At 37.9% G+C, this 16,183-nt stretch overlaps 1 protein-coding gene across 2 annotated transcripts in view; it reads left to right on the forward strand.

Moving 5' to 3' along the window:
- Nucleotides 1-16,183, forward strand: part of TOX (thymocyte selection associated high mobility group box) — a 224,629-nt gene that overhangs the window by 172,680 nt on the left and 35,766 nt on the right. For both annotated transcript variants that reach the window (XM_037381844.1, XM_037381843.1), the window contains exons 4-5: nucleotides 6,854-7,132; nucleotides 13,452-13,682. In XM_037381844.1, the coding sequence (XP_037237741.1) occupies nucleotides 6,854-7,132; nucleotides 13,452-13,682 (510 nt within the window). The remainder of the gene's footprint in view (nucleotides 1-6,853; nucleotides 7,133-13,451; nucleotides 13,683-16,183) is intronic.

Consider the following 16,183-nt stretch of genomic DNA (forward strand, 5'->3'; position numbering starts at 1 on the left):
GATCACTTACAGAACCAGTACTATATAAAACAACCTGAAGTGGTTTAATTTTTAACAGAATGATTTTGAAAAGATTAGAGTAGTAAATTTAATAGGTTGGTGGGATGGTTTTTTTAGTTTGGGGTTCTTTTTACATATGAGGTTTCTGCTTTTTAATTTTAAAACTGTTTTCCTAATCAACAGAAATTTTGAATGATCCTTTCATTTTATCCTGAAAACGCACTGGGCGTAGTATATAAAATACACTTGTGTACAACACTAAAATATTCCCCAAACACCCACTTGAAAACTTAGTCTTTCATTATGCAGTTAGCTGATACAGAAGAGAATTATAAAAATGAGATGATGAAAACACACATCCCTTCCTCTGCTCAGTGGTGCTTTGAGTTATTCCTTTTAATGTGTTTTGAATGGTTCTCTGTGGTCATTTTAGAGTAACCTTAACTCTCATAACAGATCTTTCTTTAGCACTCATTCTCTTATATATGTGCTAAGAGAAGACGTGCTTGCAGATATGATTTCTGCTTTAACTGAATGGAAACAAACATCTGATAGCACGTGGGTCTTGGGGTTTGATCAGCCTTCGTTCATAACAGGACATACATGACAGTTACCAGTTTTATCCACTCTAATCAGAGAATCCAAACTTCTTGTCAGATTTCAGCCTTCTAAATATTGGGGTCACTTTTGGCTTTTCTCTGGTGTACAAATGCAGATATTCAAGTTATCTTGAGTTTTAGGTTATCTCACTGAATAGCATCACCATGTTGGAAACCAACACATGAAACTGCATGGTTTGCTTTAGATTCCGTTGCTATTAATCTAGGATCTTAACCACCAACATGCACTGAGTAACTGCATGGGCATTTCTGTATTTTTACACACTTTTATGTTTAAACCTAGCTGTGATTGATTGTGTGATTAATATTGCTTGCATTTTCAATCATTTAAAAGAATTATGAGGGGTTTTTTGGTTTCACAAGTGTTTATTTTGATCATAAGTGGTGGATGTGGTCTCACAAACACAATTCCTTCTCTGTGTGCCAGCTCTCACAAACCTGTCTGGCAACTTAATTTTATCTTTTCTTCTCTTTTGAAACCTTGACTTGGAGAGTCAAGTGATTATGTAGGAATTCCATTTTTTTTTCTCTCTTTTTAATGAGCATCTCTGTGTCACTCTAAAACATCTTGCAGATGTGCATTGGCTTATGGTGGAAGGCAATTAAAACACCTAAATTAAAACAGTAAAATTTCTAACCTTTTCAGGAGGTTGGCACAACTGAGGCTAGTGCTACCTTTTAATGTGGCATAATTTGGGAACTAACAAACATTCAAATTTAACATGGTACAGGTAGTGACACAAGTTGACCTGGGAATATGAGTGAGAATATGACTAATAACAGAAACACCTTCTGCCTACCAAAGAATGTCTGCAATGCCTACATGGTGACTCCGTTGGGTGACACCAGTGAAGAAGGAAGCACACTGTGGTTATCTTTATGGATAACACTTAAGATCCCCTGGGGTTTTCTCCCAATATTTTTTTTTAATTAATTGATTCAAATATAGCTTCTTACAGTATGAAAAGCTATTGCTCTCTGACTTACCTTGACTGCTTAGACAAGGAGCAAAGAACTGTCAACCTTCCACAGTGTCCATCAGAAATGTTCATAAGAACTCTCAGCTAGTAGAAAACTAAGCAAAAAACCTTGTAAGACCTGATGGGGTAATAGAAATAATGCCTGCTGTGCCTTGATACGAGTTTGCCCAGGGTAGTGAGATATGTATTCTCCACTTGCTTCAGTGAGTAAGACCTGTGTATTTTTTCTTATGTTTTAATGTTTTCATCACCGGTGTGTAATCCCCAGTGTTTCTTGCATATACTTAGACCTGTTGTATTTACTTCGATCTATTAAGGCAACCTGTCTTTGTTCTTTGATGTAATGATAACATTTATTATAAATGAATTTAAATAGGGAGGGACAATTTGGACTTTTACAGCTTTTCAGAGAGATGTTGCATCACAGTTCTTAATTATAACAAAAATAATGTATTTTGCTAACAGCACACTCCTTTTGAAACCACCTGCCCAATGCTTCTCAGACAAAAATTATTTCCTTCCTAATGCCACCTTCTGGGATGTTAGTTGAGTCCTGCAGTGTGGCTCTTTCTACATCTTGCATGTGTTAACCAGCTTGTATCGAAAAGACAGATAATTAGGGGGGGTTTAGGCTACACACTATATCCTGTGAGAGAGTAAGGGTTCTATCTGAATGCTGTGTCAGATAAGAATATCTGTATTTTGTGAACTTTGGGGCACAATATTTCAAGAAAGATGAAGAACTATTGGACATAGTCCAGAGGATAGGAGGAAGAATGATCAGAGGTGTAGAAAACACAGCATATGAAAAAAGTCTTTCAATCTTTGGGTTTAGTTGTTTGGTCTAAAGAAGAAAAAACTGAAAGGAAATTCATAATACCCTTCTAGTGTGTACAACTTTTCTGTAAAGGAGAAAAACATTCCGCATGTCCACTGGGAGCAAAGCAAAAAGTAGTAGGTTTAAATTACAACAAAGGAGATTTAGGTGAGACATTACAGAAAAAAGCCCTTTCCACTGTAAGGATAGTTAAGCACAAGAATTGCCTAGGGAGGTTATGAAGAGGTTAGACAAACATCTGTCAGAATGATTTAGGTATAGCTAATCCTGCTGTGAGATAGATGTTGGACTAAATAACCTTTTGAGGTTCCTTCTAGCACTATTTTCTGTGATTAGGATACTGTATTCACATTGTCCTGCAGTAAGATGTTTCTGTGCAGGGATGATATCACTGTATTCTGCATTGCATGCTTTGCTTTGGTTTTGCTTTAAGCTGATGGGGAGAATGATGGTCTGATGTTTCAAGCACTTTAGCTTTTTATTCTTACTACCTTAGAAGCTTTGAGCAGGGCATTAGGAGCTTTTTTTCAGCCAGACAGCCCCGTACTGTTTTTCCACTAAACGTGTCGTAACAGTTATTGGTATACACCTCAGAATTAGTAGCTTTTACTATGTCAAACACATGGGTGGATGCTCAGCTTCTGCTTATAAGCAAAATGCAAACAGAAAAAAAAAATAGCCATGAAAAGAAATGTATCATAGCTTCCCCTTTAGTAAAACCAAAATAAAACCAATCATGTTCTAAAGCTGAATATAACCCAAGTTGTGAAACATCCTGGAACTGACAGATGGAGACTGATATTAAAGTGCCAGATATTATCATTATTACCTCATCAGAGAGACCATTGAAGGCATCAGTTTAAGACTGTCCCTATCCTTTGTAACACTCAAACTCTTTAACTTTGTTCTTCCATTTGGCGCTCTGCCACCCAGCAGGATTTGTATTCAGCTTTGCATTCAGCAGGAGTGTGTTCGCAATATTGCTTCTGCATAGTGAATATGGCTCCAGCACAGCTACACATTGGTGGGTTTTGTAAAACTCCATCTGGAGGAACAAGAAATAAGAAGCTTCTGATTTTGAAGTAGTTTAGAAGAAATTAGTCATACTCTGCATGTTGACAGAGAGTGTGCCTTGATAGTGCCACTGCTCCTGCAGAGACAGGTAGTGACGGTGTTTGAAACGGGAGTGTACTGTCACACGACAGCAATGACCCAAGTATGTGGTTTTCATGAGTGGGACTGTTCTTGAACCCAACAGGGAAGATGGAACAGTTCTTGGTTTGTTGATCCTTCAGGAACCTGAAGGTTCATCATCACATGTTTTCCATGGTGTAATCTCATAGCTTTTCATAGTTACATGGTTAGTTGCCTGTTCTTATTCAAGGGATAAGCAGTTTCCATTTTCTTAGACAATCCCTTTTTTTCACTAGGAAGGGACAGGATGAGGGAAGACAGGCTCTGCAGTGCGTGGCAGAGAGGTGAGCCAGAAACCTCGTCTGCAGATGTGGATCCTCCTTGGTGAGGGCCATAGCTCTGTGCAATGGACTTGCACTGGTATGTTCTCTGCAGGCAGGTCCCTTAGGTGAGGGTTTCCAGCTTAGTATCTAAAAGGCAACATGTACTGTTAAACAAACTTACTTGCCGTAAGCAAAGTAAACTTTTACAAAACCTCACTTGGTTTTGTAAAAGTAGCCTGGTATTCATCTGATTTAAAAATTCAGAAGACAAGTTGAATTCATGTGAAAAGGGAAATACTGGGTTTTTTCTACTGCACTACCTCATTTTGCAGTCCTCAGAATTTCACTAGTGAAGGGTTGTCTGGCAAATATATATATACACACAGACACATACATGTGTTGTGTATGTGGATACATCCCGTACTGTCCAGCTGGTGTCATGTTATCTGAAAACAGAGAATGTTCTGTGACAGGGCTAAAAGTGAATCACAGACTGTTTAAAAATATATATTTTTTAAAGACAAAAACCACAATGTTCTGTAGTATCTATCTGATAATATTTGAAGTTCATATAAAGAGTTTTTAATAAAGGAGAGATAATTTGAATAATAGCAACTGTATTATATTTTACTTGTGGAAGAGTAATTAAAATTATAACCTTTGCCCTGCTTTCAGAGGAAGATACTCTGCAAGTTCATTCTAAATAAGAGTTGTCAGGAGTTTCAAATTGTGCTTGTTTCCTTTCTACAGTTCATAAAATCATTAGGATGCATATTCTTATTAAAAAGTGGTCTTCCTTGTTCAGCTTTTCATGAGGGAGTTTATTTCCAGCCCCATCATGGTGCTACCCCACGAAAGCACAAGGCATTTGCAAGTGGGGCAGCGTGGGCTCGGCCCCTGCTGGGTGGTGGGCACCGTGGGGAGGACACACACCCACGCTGAGGCTCAAGCGCCACAGATGGGGTGAAGGGAGGGCTTTTGGAAGGGTTCTGCCTCCCTCTCCCCAGCACGCAAGGGACTGGGTGAATTTCCACCCACTGCCCACTCACCCAGCACTGGCTGAGAGGGCCCGGGACAGCCCACACTCCCATTCCCCCTTCCCCAGCTGCTGCCCAGCTCAACAGCTGGATCCAGAGCAAAACGGCTGAGCAGCAGTTACAGCGTCCCTGGCACAACCGTTTTGATGTGGGTTGTCTGCCAGAAGCAGAGATAATGATAGCTTTCAAGGCTAATATGTTTGGCAAGGAGGGGAGATGATACTGGAGGGAAGGGAACAAGAAGTCAGTAGCAATCTTTAAAAATATAAATGTTTGCCAGGATTCAAATTTCAGCCTTTGATTGATCTCATACACTGTGCTGTCTCTATTCCTCTGGTGCTTTAGTAGTCAATAAATGAACTTGAACATGTTTGTATCGACAACCCTTTTTTACCAAAAGCTATTAATTTCTAAAGCAATATAAATACAGGTATAATTGTGATGTCACATTGTCAGAATCCATTTCAAATGCTTTTCAGAGACACACATACATGTAAAGTGGTAAGTATGCCATAACTAATGGTATTATTAGTTTGATTTACTGCCAGCCAGTCAGCTTTACAAAAATCAATCCCCAAGCTCATAAACTATGTCCCTAAAATTGATATATTTTTATGCTATCAATAGTAAGAGAAAAGGTGAAGTTACAGGTTTATCTTTTCTTTTTCTGTGTGTTACCCGTTGAAAGGTATCTTACAGATTGCTGTGATGTATAGGAGTGTGTGTATGAGAGAGAGAGAGGTTATAGAAGTCACAAGCTATAAAAACTTTGTAAAAAAAATCTGAGTGATCTTTAGACAATTCAGATGACATGTCTAACAAAGACTGTCAGTAGAATAAATGTGGTTATGTTAATATATTGAACCATTAACGCATGTCCTTTTCATAATGGAACTTACACAATGGTACTTCCTGTCAGATTCCCCTCGATACGTACGGCATGTTTGTCTGATGCACAGAGAGACAACTATATCTATTTCATTTCAGCTCTGAATTGACACTTCAATTTTAAATCACCCACAGAACACCTTAGCTTAAATCTGAGCTTCTCCCTAATACTCTTTGCTATTTGTCATGTTTCTGTGTGAGTATACTGAAAAGATGTTAAAGGCAATCTGCTGTAGTGTGTGTATGGTGCATTTGACCTCTGGACAAGAAAGGAGTTTCATCCTCCAGTGCTTTTAATTCTTATCCTTGCAGAGACTGAATTTGTTGCTTGCATTAAAATAGTATGTCTTGTTAATGCTAAGAAGCGGTGACCCACATAGCACAATGGATTCATTTGTCAATCCCACGATTTCCAAGCTTTCCGTTCATATATGTCCTAGCAGCAAATCAACTCAGAAATCATTTAATCAGTCTATCAATGCATCCTTCTTCTCATTCGTTTGAATCCTGAAAATTCCAGTATCTCGTTGGGCAACACCAGGCAAAATAGATTTGGACCTAATAGTAGATGTTCAAGTTCTGAAAACTGCAGCTCCCAAATTCAAAGCTTACACACAAAAAAATCCTAAGAAGAAAAGTAGGATCTGGAAATTGTTTTGAATTTTTAGGATATTCATGTTTTGATCAATTTCTGAACTTCAGAGTGCAAACCTGTCCCTGTTTGTTAGCATTTCTGAAATACTCTACATGCAGTTACAAAAAGCAGTGCCCTTTTGTTCCCCCTGTAAAGAAACAAGCTTTCATTGCTTTTTGCTATTCCCATGGGCTGAGGCTAAAGCCCGAATAGTTTATAACCATCAGTGTTATGCAAATGTCAATCATATCCTTACTCTGTTTATTTCCAGTATTTACATGTTTATTGAAGTATTTGCCATTTCTTTTAAGCCTTATATAGCAAATCAGGCCAATCGAGGTCTAAGGAACAGAACTCTTTATTAGTGATATGCTTAATACAGTTTTTTTCCTCTTGTAGATGCAAGATTTACGGAATACAGAAGGAGCCCAGTATAGTTCCCATCCTCAGATGGCAACCATGAGGCCAAGGGTTCAACCTGCAGATATTAGGCAGCCAGGAATGATGCAGCATGGGCAGCTGACTACTATTAACCAGTCCCAGCTCAGTGCACAGCTTGGTTTGAATATGGGTGGAAACAGTGTTCCTCACAACTCGCCCTCTCCACCTGGAAGCAAATCTGCAACCCCTTCACCATCCAGTTCAGTCCATGAAGATGAAGGAGAAGATAGCTCTAAGGTAGGCTTAGATGCTAGGATTACTATGTAAATGGTGGATATTTTAGGACCTGCTAAATGAATCGTATGGCCACAATTATTAAGGTGATACTTTATACATTATGCATGGTTGACTGAAGTGAATAAAGGGTTATGAATACAGAACTTATAATTTCCAGTCATTTCTTCACATAGCTTGAGTAAAGGACATCATTCCTCTTCATGAGAGCAAACTGGAATTCTGTAAAACACTCAAAGGATAGCCATTCCTTTAGGTCTTTAAGATAAAGGTTGAGTATTCTCACTTGCATAGAAGGGATGTTTGTTCCCAGTTAAAGATCAAGTTACTGCTATAAAAAGTATGAACAGTCTGTACAATATGCTAGTCTTTGCTACTTGGTCACAGGATGAGTAAATAGAACACCATAGCAATCAGAACAGAAAGATCCTCTACGAACTGTAAAAGCCTTACCTTGAAAACCTTGAAGACCCATTATGCATATATACTTTGAGAGGTGCCGACACTCCATCATGACATATTTAAGTTTCCTTTTAGTGTTGGTACAGGCATGAAGTGATAATGCATTTACATAATAAATTACTTTAAAAGATAAATGTCAATTTATATAGCAGGTTTGGCATGCAAAAACCTCCCAAACCTCATAAAATCCTGAAAACCACCCAAAAAATACACAAGTATATTATTTTAATTTTGCAAACGCAAAAGCTGAGACACAAAAAAACCTGGAACTTAGCACAAAGTCATCCCATAAACCAGGAATAGAGCATATTGAAATTGAGAACCTCTAGCTCTGTGTTAAGGTCACTGCAAAATAGCTGTCGTGTTAGAGCAGTCCTGTAGTGTAGTGTGTACAATGGCCATATTTTGTGGGGGAAAGTTGCAGACTTACAAGAAATGTGAAGAAAACATATAGTGAGTCACTGAGGAAGTATAATCCAGTCAAGAAATGTAAGTCTGATTTGTTTTCATATTATATTGTTTTTCATGCCTCAAGCTATAAAATAATCATGTAATTGGAGACATATGTTCTACTACATTTTGAATAAATTCTGATTCAAAAGTTTTATTTCAGGACTTTCCTGTGATTTCACAAACTTTAGGTTTTAAAAATTACTGAATAATTCATACATTTTAAATGAGCACTTTCTTACTGAGGGAGACTTTAGAATACAGCTATGTAAAAATAATTCCAGGCAGCTTTTACTTTTTCAGAATAATTTATTTCCTACTCCTGTTGCTTTGCTAATATTTTTACATATATTGGTGGGAGTGTGCAAGATGCTCTAAACTTCTGGAGAAAACATCCACTCAAATAATTAAGGTGTCCTTTCTGCTTCTAACCAATATTTCAGTTATTTAGCCTACATTTTTCTTGTACTTTTTCACTGCAACACTTTGTGCTAGAAAAAACCTACAGATGTGGTTTTGTGCAGACAGTACTCATCTGAAGCTAATGTTTTCAATAAAGAAATACTAAGCACTGCAGACCAAGTAAAGCCTAGCCCTTTTTTTGTGTAAGCCAGTTTACATAGTGTTCAACTTTTTAACAGGCCATGTTATTTTAGAAACCTCTCTTTAAAATTCTCTCATGATCCATCTAAGCAGAAAAAAATGAAAAAAGGCACAAGACACAACACAAAATTAAATTTGGTGTGCTGAAATTGATACATTGCCTGAAAATTCAATAATAATCATTTCTCTGCTAAGAGAAAAGTTGTAAAGACTATTAAATTTCGTTAATAATGACAGAGTGCTTAAATTTGTCTTCAGCTAGTAGGGTTTAAACTGTAAGCTTGGTGGGGGCATATTATGCCATACCTGTCTTCTATGGGATGTCTTGGGTCTTCATGAAAATGCCTGAAGTTGGCCACCATCAAAGACCATGAGTGGGCTGGCATGCCTGATCCAACGCAGCGGTTCTGCTGTAGTTCCCTCCATAGAAGACAACAGGGTTTGAATAATCAGCATAAGAACTTAGTGAAACTCCTCTGCTGTGTATCTTTCTGTCATGTTGCTCTTCCTGGAAGCTGCCAATGCATGGATGCAAATATTTAGAACAAACCAGCTTTCAGTGCAGTCTTTCTCCCCAGGCACAACAGTATTACATTCTCTCAGAGGGGCCTGTGAGGGTCCTTCTCACTCCAGAAATGTTCTTCCCAGTGAAAGAAGGTACTGGACGGGGCCAGGAAGAGATAGAGCAGCCGTTCCATCTCTTGTGGGAACCTCTGTCTTTTACCTGAATGTAACTTTGCTAAATTTGCAGTTTTCTCTTTGTTTTATAAACTTTTATGTAGATGTGTGGTATTACTTAATAGATTAGGGCCAGAGCTCACTAGTTAGTCCTTCAGTAGAATTAACATGTTGCAGTCATGTAGTAGCTGCTGGAGCTCACACGTTTGAGCAGCTTCATGAAGTCACTGAGATGTTCTTTAAGGTCCCTTCCAACCCAAACTATTCTATGATTCTATGTTCCTGCCGTAAGGACTGTGTGAAAAACAGCTCCCTTTGAATTCGCCATGTTATTAACAGCAACAGTGACATTCTCCCTATTGAACCAGCAGGAGAAGATGTTTGCCCGTGTACCAACATTGATCGAAAAGACAAAGTACATTTTGAAAGGGAAAATCACCTCAGTGTCAGATGATCTCCCTTAGTTTATGCCAGCTGAACACCCAGCCTTATGTGTGAAAGAAGCCTTTGACAGCAGATTTGATAGAGAAGTCCCTAACAACTATACCTATTTCTATCTAGAGAAAAAAATACAAAAATCTCAGTGTCCTGTTCATGTTTGCATGAATTTATAGAAAGAGGATGACTTTGATGAATTTATAGAAAGGTATGAACAAATGTGTACGTTACATACATTTGGACTAGAAATATAATTGTATCCCTAGTGAATGACTGATTTTCATGCATGGAGGAAATTACCATTTCAGCTTAATGTACATTTTCCAAATGCCAGTCATAAGGAAACTTTACAAACTGATGTAATTGTTCATGCACTGAGCTTCTTGGATGTTCATCGTATGGTAAATATTCAAATTGTTGTAAGCCTTGTCCAACATACACAGAACTAATGGCAGCAGCTACTAAATATTTTTTGGCAATACTCATTCACATAAAGGCTCTTTCATATAGGCCTTTTGGACTTTAAAAGTCATATATTCCCTTGTACAAAAAAAAGAAAGGTGCTGCTTTATAGAGGGCTCAGTTGCCTTACACACTGTTGCTCTAAAAGCAAGACAGCTGAGGTTGCTCGACCATAAGATCAGTGACAACATTAGCATAATATACAGTATATACAGTCAGAAAGCTGCTAGGTCTGTGGAAGTATGAAATGTAGTCTCAGATCAAAGATATTTTTTCTGCAAGTGGTGTACATCCCTAAGTCTCCTTTATTCTTTTAATCAAATATGTGGAACTATGGTTAGAAGAAAAAAGAGAAAACTTCAAGATCAATAGTTTTAAGTAACTATAAAAACATTCTAAACAAAGTGGCCACTTACCACATACTTTATTCTGACCATCTCAACACTGGAATATTACATTTACATAATTCTTGCCATAATTCATACTGTTGGATCCTTAAACATGTATTCGGTTATTGCCAAGCATAATAGTGAGCTGCTGGAAGCATTACTGGTTTGCAAATATGTATTTCTTCATAGATGGATAACAGGGTTTTCTTACATACTCATTTGAATTTCACTTATGAGAGAATTTCAAATAATGCATTTTAGAGGGATGATAGTGAGAGGACTGCAAGTAGCAACAATTAACTAACGGAAACACAATTACTAAGGAATTGCTGCAGCATATTCTCTTTATGTGGTAGAGGTTTTACAATATTTACTTTATATGATAAGAGTTATAAGTAGAATTCTATGTTGTCTGTTCAGCCTATTATGCAGATGGTGCTTGATTAAAATCTATTTTAAACTACAGCGATTACTGCAAGATAGTGTGCATAAAACAGCTCTCCTAGCTCCATTAAAGGCTTTGGTACTATTGCAGTTTATTTAAAATATGCTTATAGACATTTTCCAGCTTCTCAAGGGGCATTTAGATATCAACGATGTGCCTTACTTGATAGTTTTAAATCCTACACTAGATATTCTTGTGATCTATTATGTGTGCAACATGGTTAATGTACACTTTTTTAAAGTGAAAGATTATTGCTTTCTTGTGATAAATAAGTTAAATACATCACGATAATTAAGCAATAAGCCATGACAGGAGGTGGATTACCATGAGCTAACTACACCTCCAGGGATTTTGAGGCACAAGTCTATGCCTAGCAGAATATATATGGTTTTTATTTTATTTCCCATCTGTCTTTGCTTTGGTGGTTAGAAGTGGAGTCTATGAAGCTGATAGACTGATGGGAGCATAAGGTAGGCCATCATCTCACCCATTTGCAAGGTTATTAGTACTGGAATTCGGGTATTCTTTTTATTTTCATATAAGACAAACAGAATTTCCCCTGTGAGTACTCTTTTTTAACAGTAGGCTTTTGAAGTCTCTTGATCATTCAGGTCGGAGAATAAGATTTTAGAGCTGTTCTCAGAACAGCTTACCAGAAGACTTCTTAAACAAGTTTCTGCAGCATATCACCTGGTTTAAGGGTAGGTTAAGTAATCTACTATCCTAATATGCAGAGAACTTTTAAATCTCATTTGTCACTCTGAAAAGAGGAAAACTTCAGTAAATAATAGAGGCAAAATTTTAACTATAGTCCACATTGTTGTCAAGCCTCCTTGTTCATGGACTTTGCACAGAACTGTCTAGAATTTAGACTGGTATTGCCAAATTAACTAGGAAGCCTAGTTAATTACCATTTAACTGGTAGTTTTGTGTACCCTGTAGAATGAAATAATAGCAAGAGACTAAAAGTTGGATAACTTTGTAATGGGAGCACACTGCTTCTGTTTTTCCATATTTTCCAAATGCTGCCAATAGGCTCCATGTCCATTAACCTTGTATTAAAGATGCATCTATGGTAGCATAATGGTAAAGAAACAACCAACTTTGTTTTCAAATTGGGGTCATCACTTTACTGCTGTGCTTAGTAAGCCACAGAGATCCAGGTTGTTCATTGTAGTCACCTGGGCCCTGCTGGACACCACAAAGTGGTGTGTATTGAAAAAAAAAACAGATTTTTGCTCAAAATGAGAATTTCCAGCCATTTTCCTCATGCAGTTGCACTGATTTGAACATCAGTGTTCTGTGTCACTTGATATGCATTATTAAAAAATAATAATACAAGGATGTGATAAAAGTCATGCCTACTAGATCCTTAGCCTAGAGCATACTTTTCATGCTATTGAACTTCTCATACTTCAAAATGCTTATGATGTGTATTACTCTGGCCATGTCAACAAGAGAAAAAAGCCTTTGAATCCTCTCGTAGTCACACATTACTACAGGTATAGAGAATTAAATGATCATATCAAGAGAAGCTGCTTTGCTGTGGAGCTCCAATCTGTTGAAGAATCAGGACAGTGTTCCTTTATGTGCTTGTAAGTCACCTAGGAAGGTAGGATGCTTTGGTGATCAGGGTCTCTGAGCTATTCAGTGGAAAAGCGAAGTTGCATTTAACAAATTTGCATAAATGATCATGTGCAGGTTTTTTTCAGGTGATGCACAAATAATGCACATGCACTTTCCTTCATATACCATTCCTTTTTCACTCCTTTCCTCAAACCATTTGCTTTCACATGAGCAGAGGAAAAAACTATGCAACTAAATCCAGATGGATCAGAACTGATCCTCGAAAGGGGTCTAAACTGTCTGCATTGAGAAAGCTTTGGTTCTTCAGATTTTAATTAGAAAGTGTGTAGGGGAATGTCTATAACTTTAATAATTTTATTTACAGTCAGATTCTCTTCAAATTCCCTGGAAGGTGTACCGCCAGTTGCAGTGTTCCTGCTGTCTGCAGGTGGTTCATGTGGTTGAACTGGTGGTCAGGCTATAATAAAACTAATTTCATTTGAATTTAGTCATATGCATGTTATAGCCGTTAGCAATGAAACTTAGAGAAGGTGTAAAGATGAACAGATGAACTATAAATGAGATTATAGCAATTACATGAAAGGAAAATATAAAGCACTTTGAGGGAAAAAGTTACATAATCTGAAATAATGAATTTTATACATGTGACTAAGGCAGATGGTGTCAACATTTGAATTATCAAAGATGGCAACTAAAATTCCATTTTTGCTTACAAATTCCAAAATCTTTGTATCACAGAAGCTGTAACAATGGATGGACTGAATTAAATTGGCTTTTTTAATAGTACTTTTCTAATTTTATGTTACAGGTCAATGGTGGAGAGAAGAGACCTGCTTCAGATATGGGAAAGAAACCCAAAACTCCCAAAAAGAAGAAGAAGAAGGACCCAAATGAGCCACAGAAGCCTGTGTCTGCCTATGCATTATTCTTTCGAGACACTCAAGCAGCCATCAAGGGCCAAAACCCCAATGCTACTTTTGGTGAAGTCTCTAAAATTGTAGCTTCAATGTGGGACGGCTTAGGAGAAGAACAAAAACAGGTACAAATTGTGCTGTAGCTCAGAGGCTTTGTTTCAGGAAAATGTTATCAGGGTCATCTTAAACACTGTAGGCAGCTTCTTTTGTTTGCCAGGATGAAAACTGAATATGTGCCATCTCAGGCATCTGAATTAAAGAGACTGAGATAAGGAGAGTATCGTTTCATTTCTTCTGTATTAAACCACTAAAAGTGGTGGGGTTTTTTTTAGTTTTGCAGTGTGGCACAAGCTTTAGGATTCTATTTTGGATTGTTTTATGCCAAAATTGGTGGGCCCAAGACTTTATGATGGTATTGCCCTGTCTATGACAATGTGTGTAAGAGGACCTTGCTGCCAAAAATTGTATCTGTGCAGTGGGACGTGACATATATCCAAGCTCCCAGTTGCAGATGTTTCTCTGCCCCACAATGCCAGAAGGGGAGCTGGACTCACATCTTCTCCCTAACCCACCTGGCTTTTCTGAAAAGAGTTAAGAGATGTGTTGACTCAGAGAGACCTAGCACGAACCCTGGAAAATCGACATTGTTCTGGGGTATCCTCCAGCATACATGTGGGCTCTGGAAAACACATCCCATAGTTACTTCCATCTCCCATGGAAAGGCCTTGGTTCTGCAATGAGGCCAGCAGAGCTGGATCTGAACCTTTGCAGAAACCCCTCCAAGTCAGTCAGATGTTATGTAAAAGTGGGCAACTCTGGAAACTCATCATTTTCATGTGGTGATGGTTGGCAAATACCATTCATCCTTGCTATTGGATACCATTGCTTTTCTATTGTTATTGGTTGCATTTTTACTAACTGTGAACAGGATGGATTGGGTAGATAAATAAATGAGAACTTTAAGAAATAAACAGATATGGAGGGAAAGGATATGCTGAGTGAGAGTTATACTGGCTGCAGGAGACCTGGGTGGGAGATGATGCCAGCACAGAAAGAAGAAAAGTACTGGGACAAAAGCACATCTCATTCATTCACACTGAGCATATTATTATTACAAAATTATACTTAATAAGGCTAAGAATTAAAAGGAAAATTTTAATGTGATTTTTTGGTAGGTAAAACCATTTAGGCTTAAAAATTTTACTTTGCTAATAACTGGATGGCGTAGGTGGTACATCTTGATCCCTGTTAAAGATATCAGTGTAATAAGATTCAAGATTTGGTACTCATTGACTAACTAGCTAAAAAAAAAATTCTTATTCATCTAGTATCCACCATTGAACAAGGTCAACATTTGGAAGGTTTAGCTGGAGGAAAGGTAACTTTCTAAACGCAGGGATCAGAGAAGTCACTTGGTTTAGCACATTGGGTTTATTTTGTTGTGTTCTTTCTTTCTTCTCCCCTTTTTAGTATGTCCAGCAAAGGCTGAAGTTACGTCCCAGATCTGACAGGCTGTTTAGACCTCCCAGTACCACAGTTTTGTCATAGTCAAACTTTACTTTTTGGGACCATGATAATGGGTGTTCACTTTTGACTCAGAAAAAATAGGGACTATGCTTGTGGTTAAATTCACATGCAAGAGGGTTTGATGCCATACCTTGTTGTCCCGTGTACCTGCCAGCCAGCAGGAGGGACAGTGCTGAGCCACACCAGGAACAGCCACTGCTCAACAGACTGCCCAAACGTGTAGGAAGCAGCCTGCTGTCCCCACTGTGCTTTGCCAGGACCTCTGGCCAAAGCTGAGAAACTATAGACTGTGGCATCTGGCCTAAATTGATTCCTACTGCAAAGAAAGGTCTTTGCCCTGAATCACTCCCTGGGTTGAAATCTGGACCTCCAAACATATATCTCAGGAGTGCTCCACGTAGTTACATCTGTATCTTGGACCCATCTTGCTTATCCGTGGGATTGTGGATCCAAATTTTTCTGAAATGATGAAAGGCCTGGACTTCTCAGGACCCTGTCTCTCTAGTGAATCTTACATCTCTCTAGTGATGAAACCAAGCAAAAATTATTTATTTAGGCAAACTTGTGCTTGGTTTCCTCAACCATTTTTCATAATGACCCTTAATTTGTGGCTGTTGCAGTTTTTCCTTCCATAGTGTTTGCTCTGCTTACAACACAAAACTTGACTTCATGAATAAAAGTCCCAAGACCATGTAATGGGTATAAAGCTAAAAGACTATAAAACACACATTTCCTTTGAGCTTGTCATGTTAGTGGTACCAGCAGAAAAATGAAGTCTTTCCATAGAGTTCTGTTTAAGAAAAGTGCATAAAACCCTAAATTTCCAGCTATACTTGGATTTCGTATTTGTGGTTGAAAGCAATAATTGAGTAAGTCCTACCCTAGAACAGCAGAACAAAATTTATTTTCTTTATCTCTGTTGTCCTTAATTTAAGTTGGAACACAGCAGAATGATGTGTTATGGAATCCAAATGACACATCCTTGAAAAAATGGCTGCAACTAGATTTTTAAGCCAATTATTCCAAGAGTTTGGGTTAGCATATCTTTGTCGCTCTTTGACTCATTTTGCCTATTCATTATCATCTATTAAGTACATTG

The sequence above is a fragment of the Falco rusticolus genome, chromosome 3 (genome assembly GCF_015220075.1).
Source record: "Falco rusticolus isolate bFalRus1 chromosome 3, bFalRus1.pri, whole genome shotgun sequence".
Lineage (NCBI taxonomy): Eukaryota > Metazoa > Chordata > Aves > Falconiformes > Falconidae > Falco > Falco rusticolus.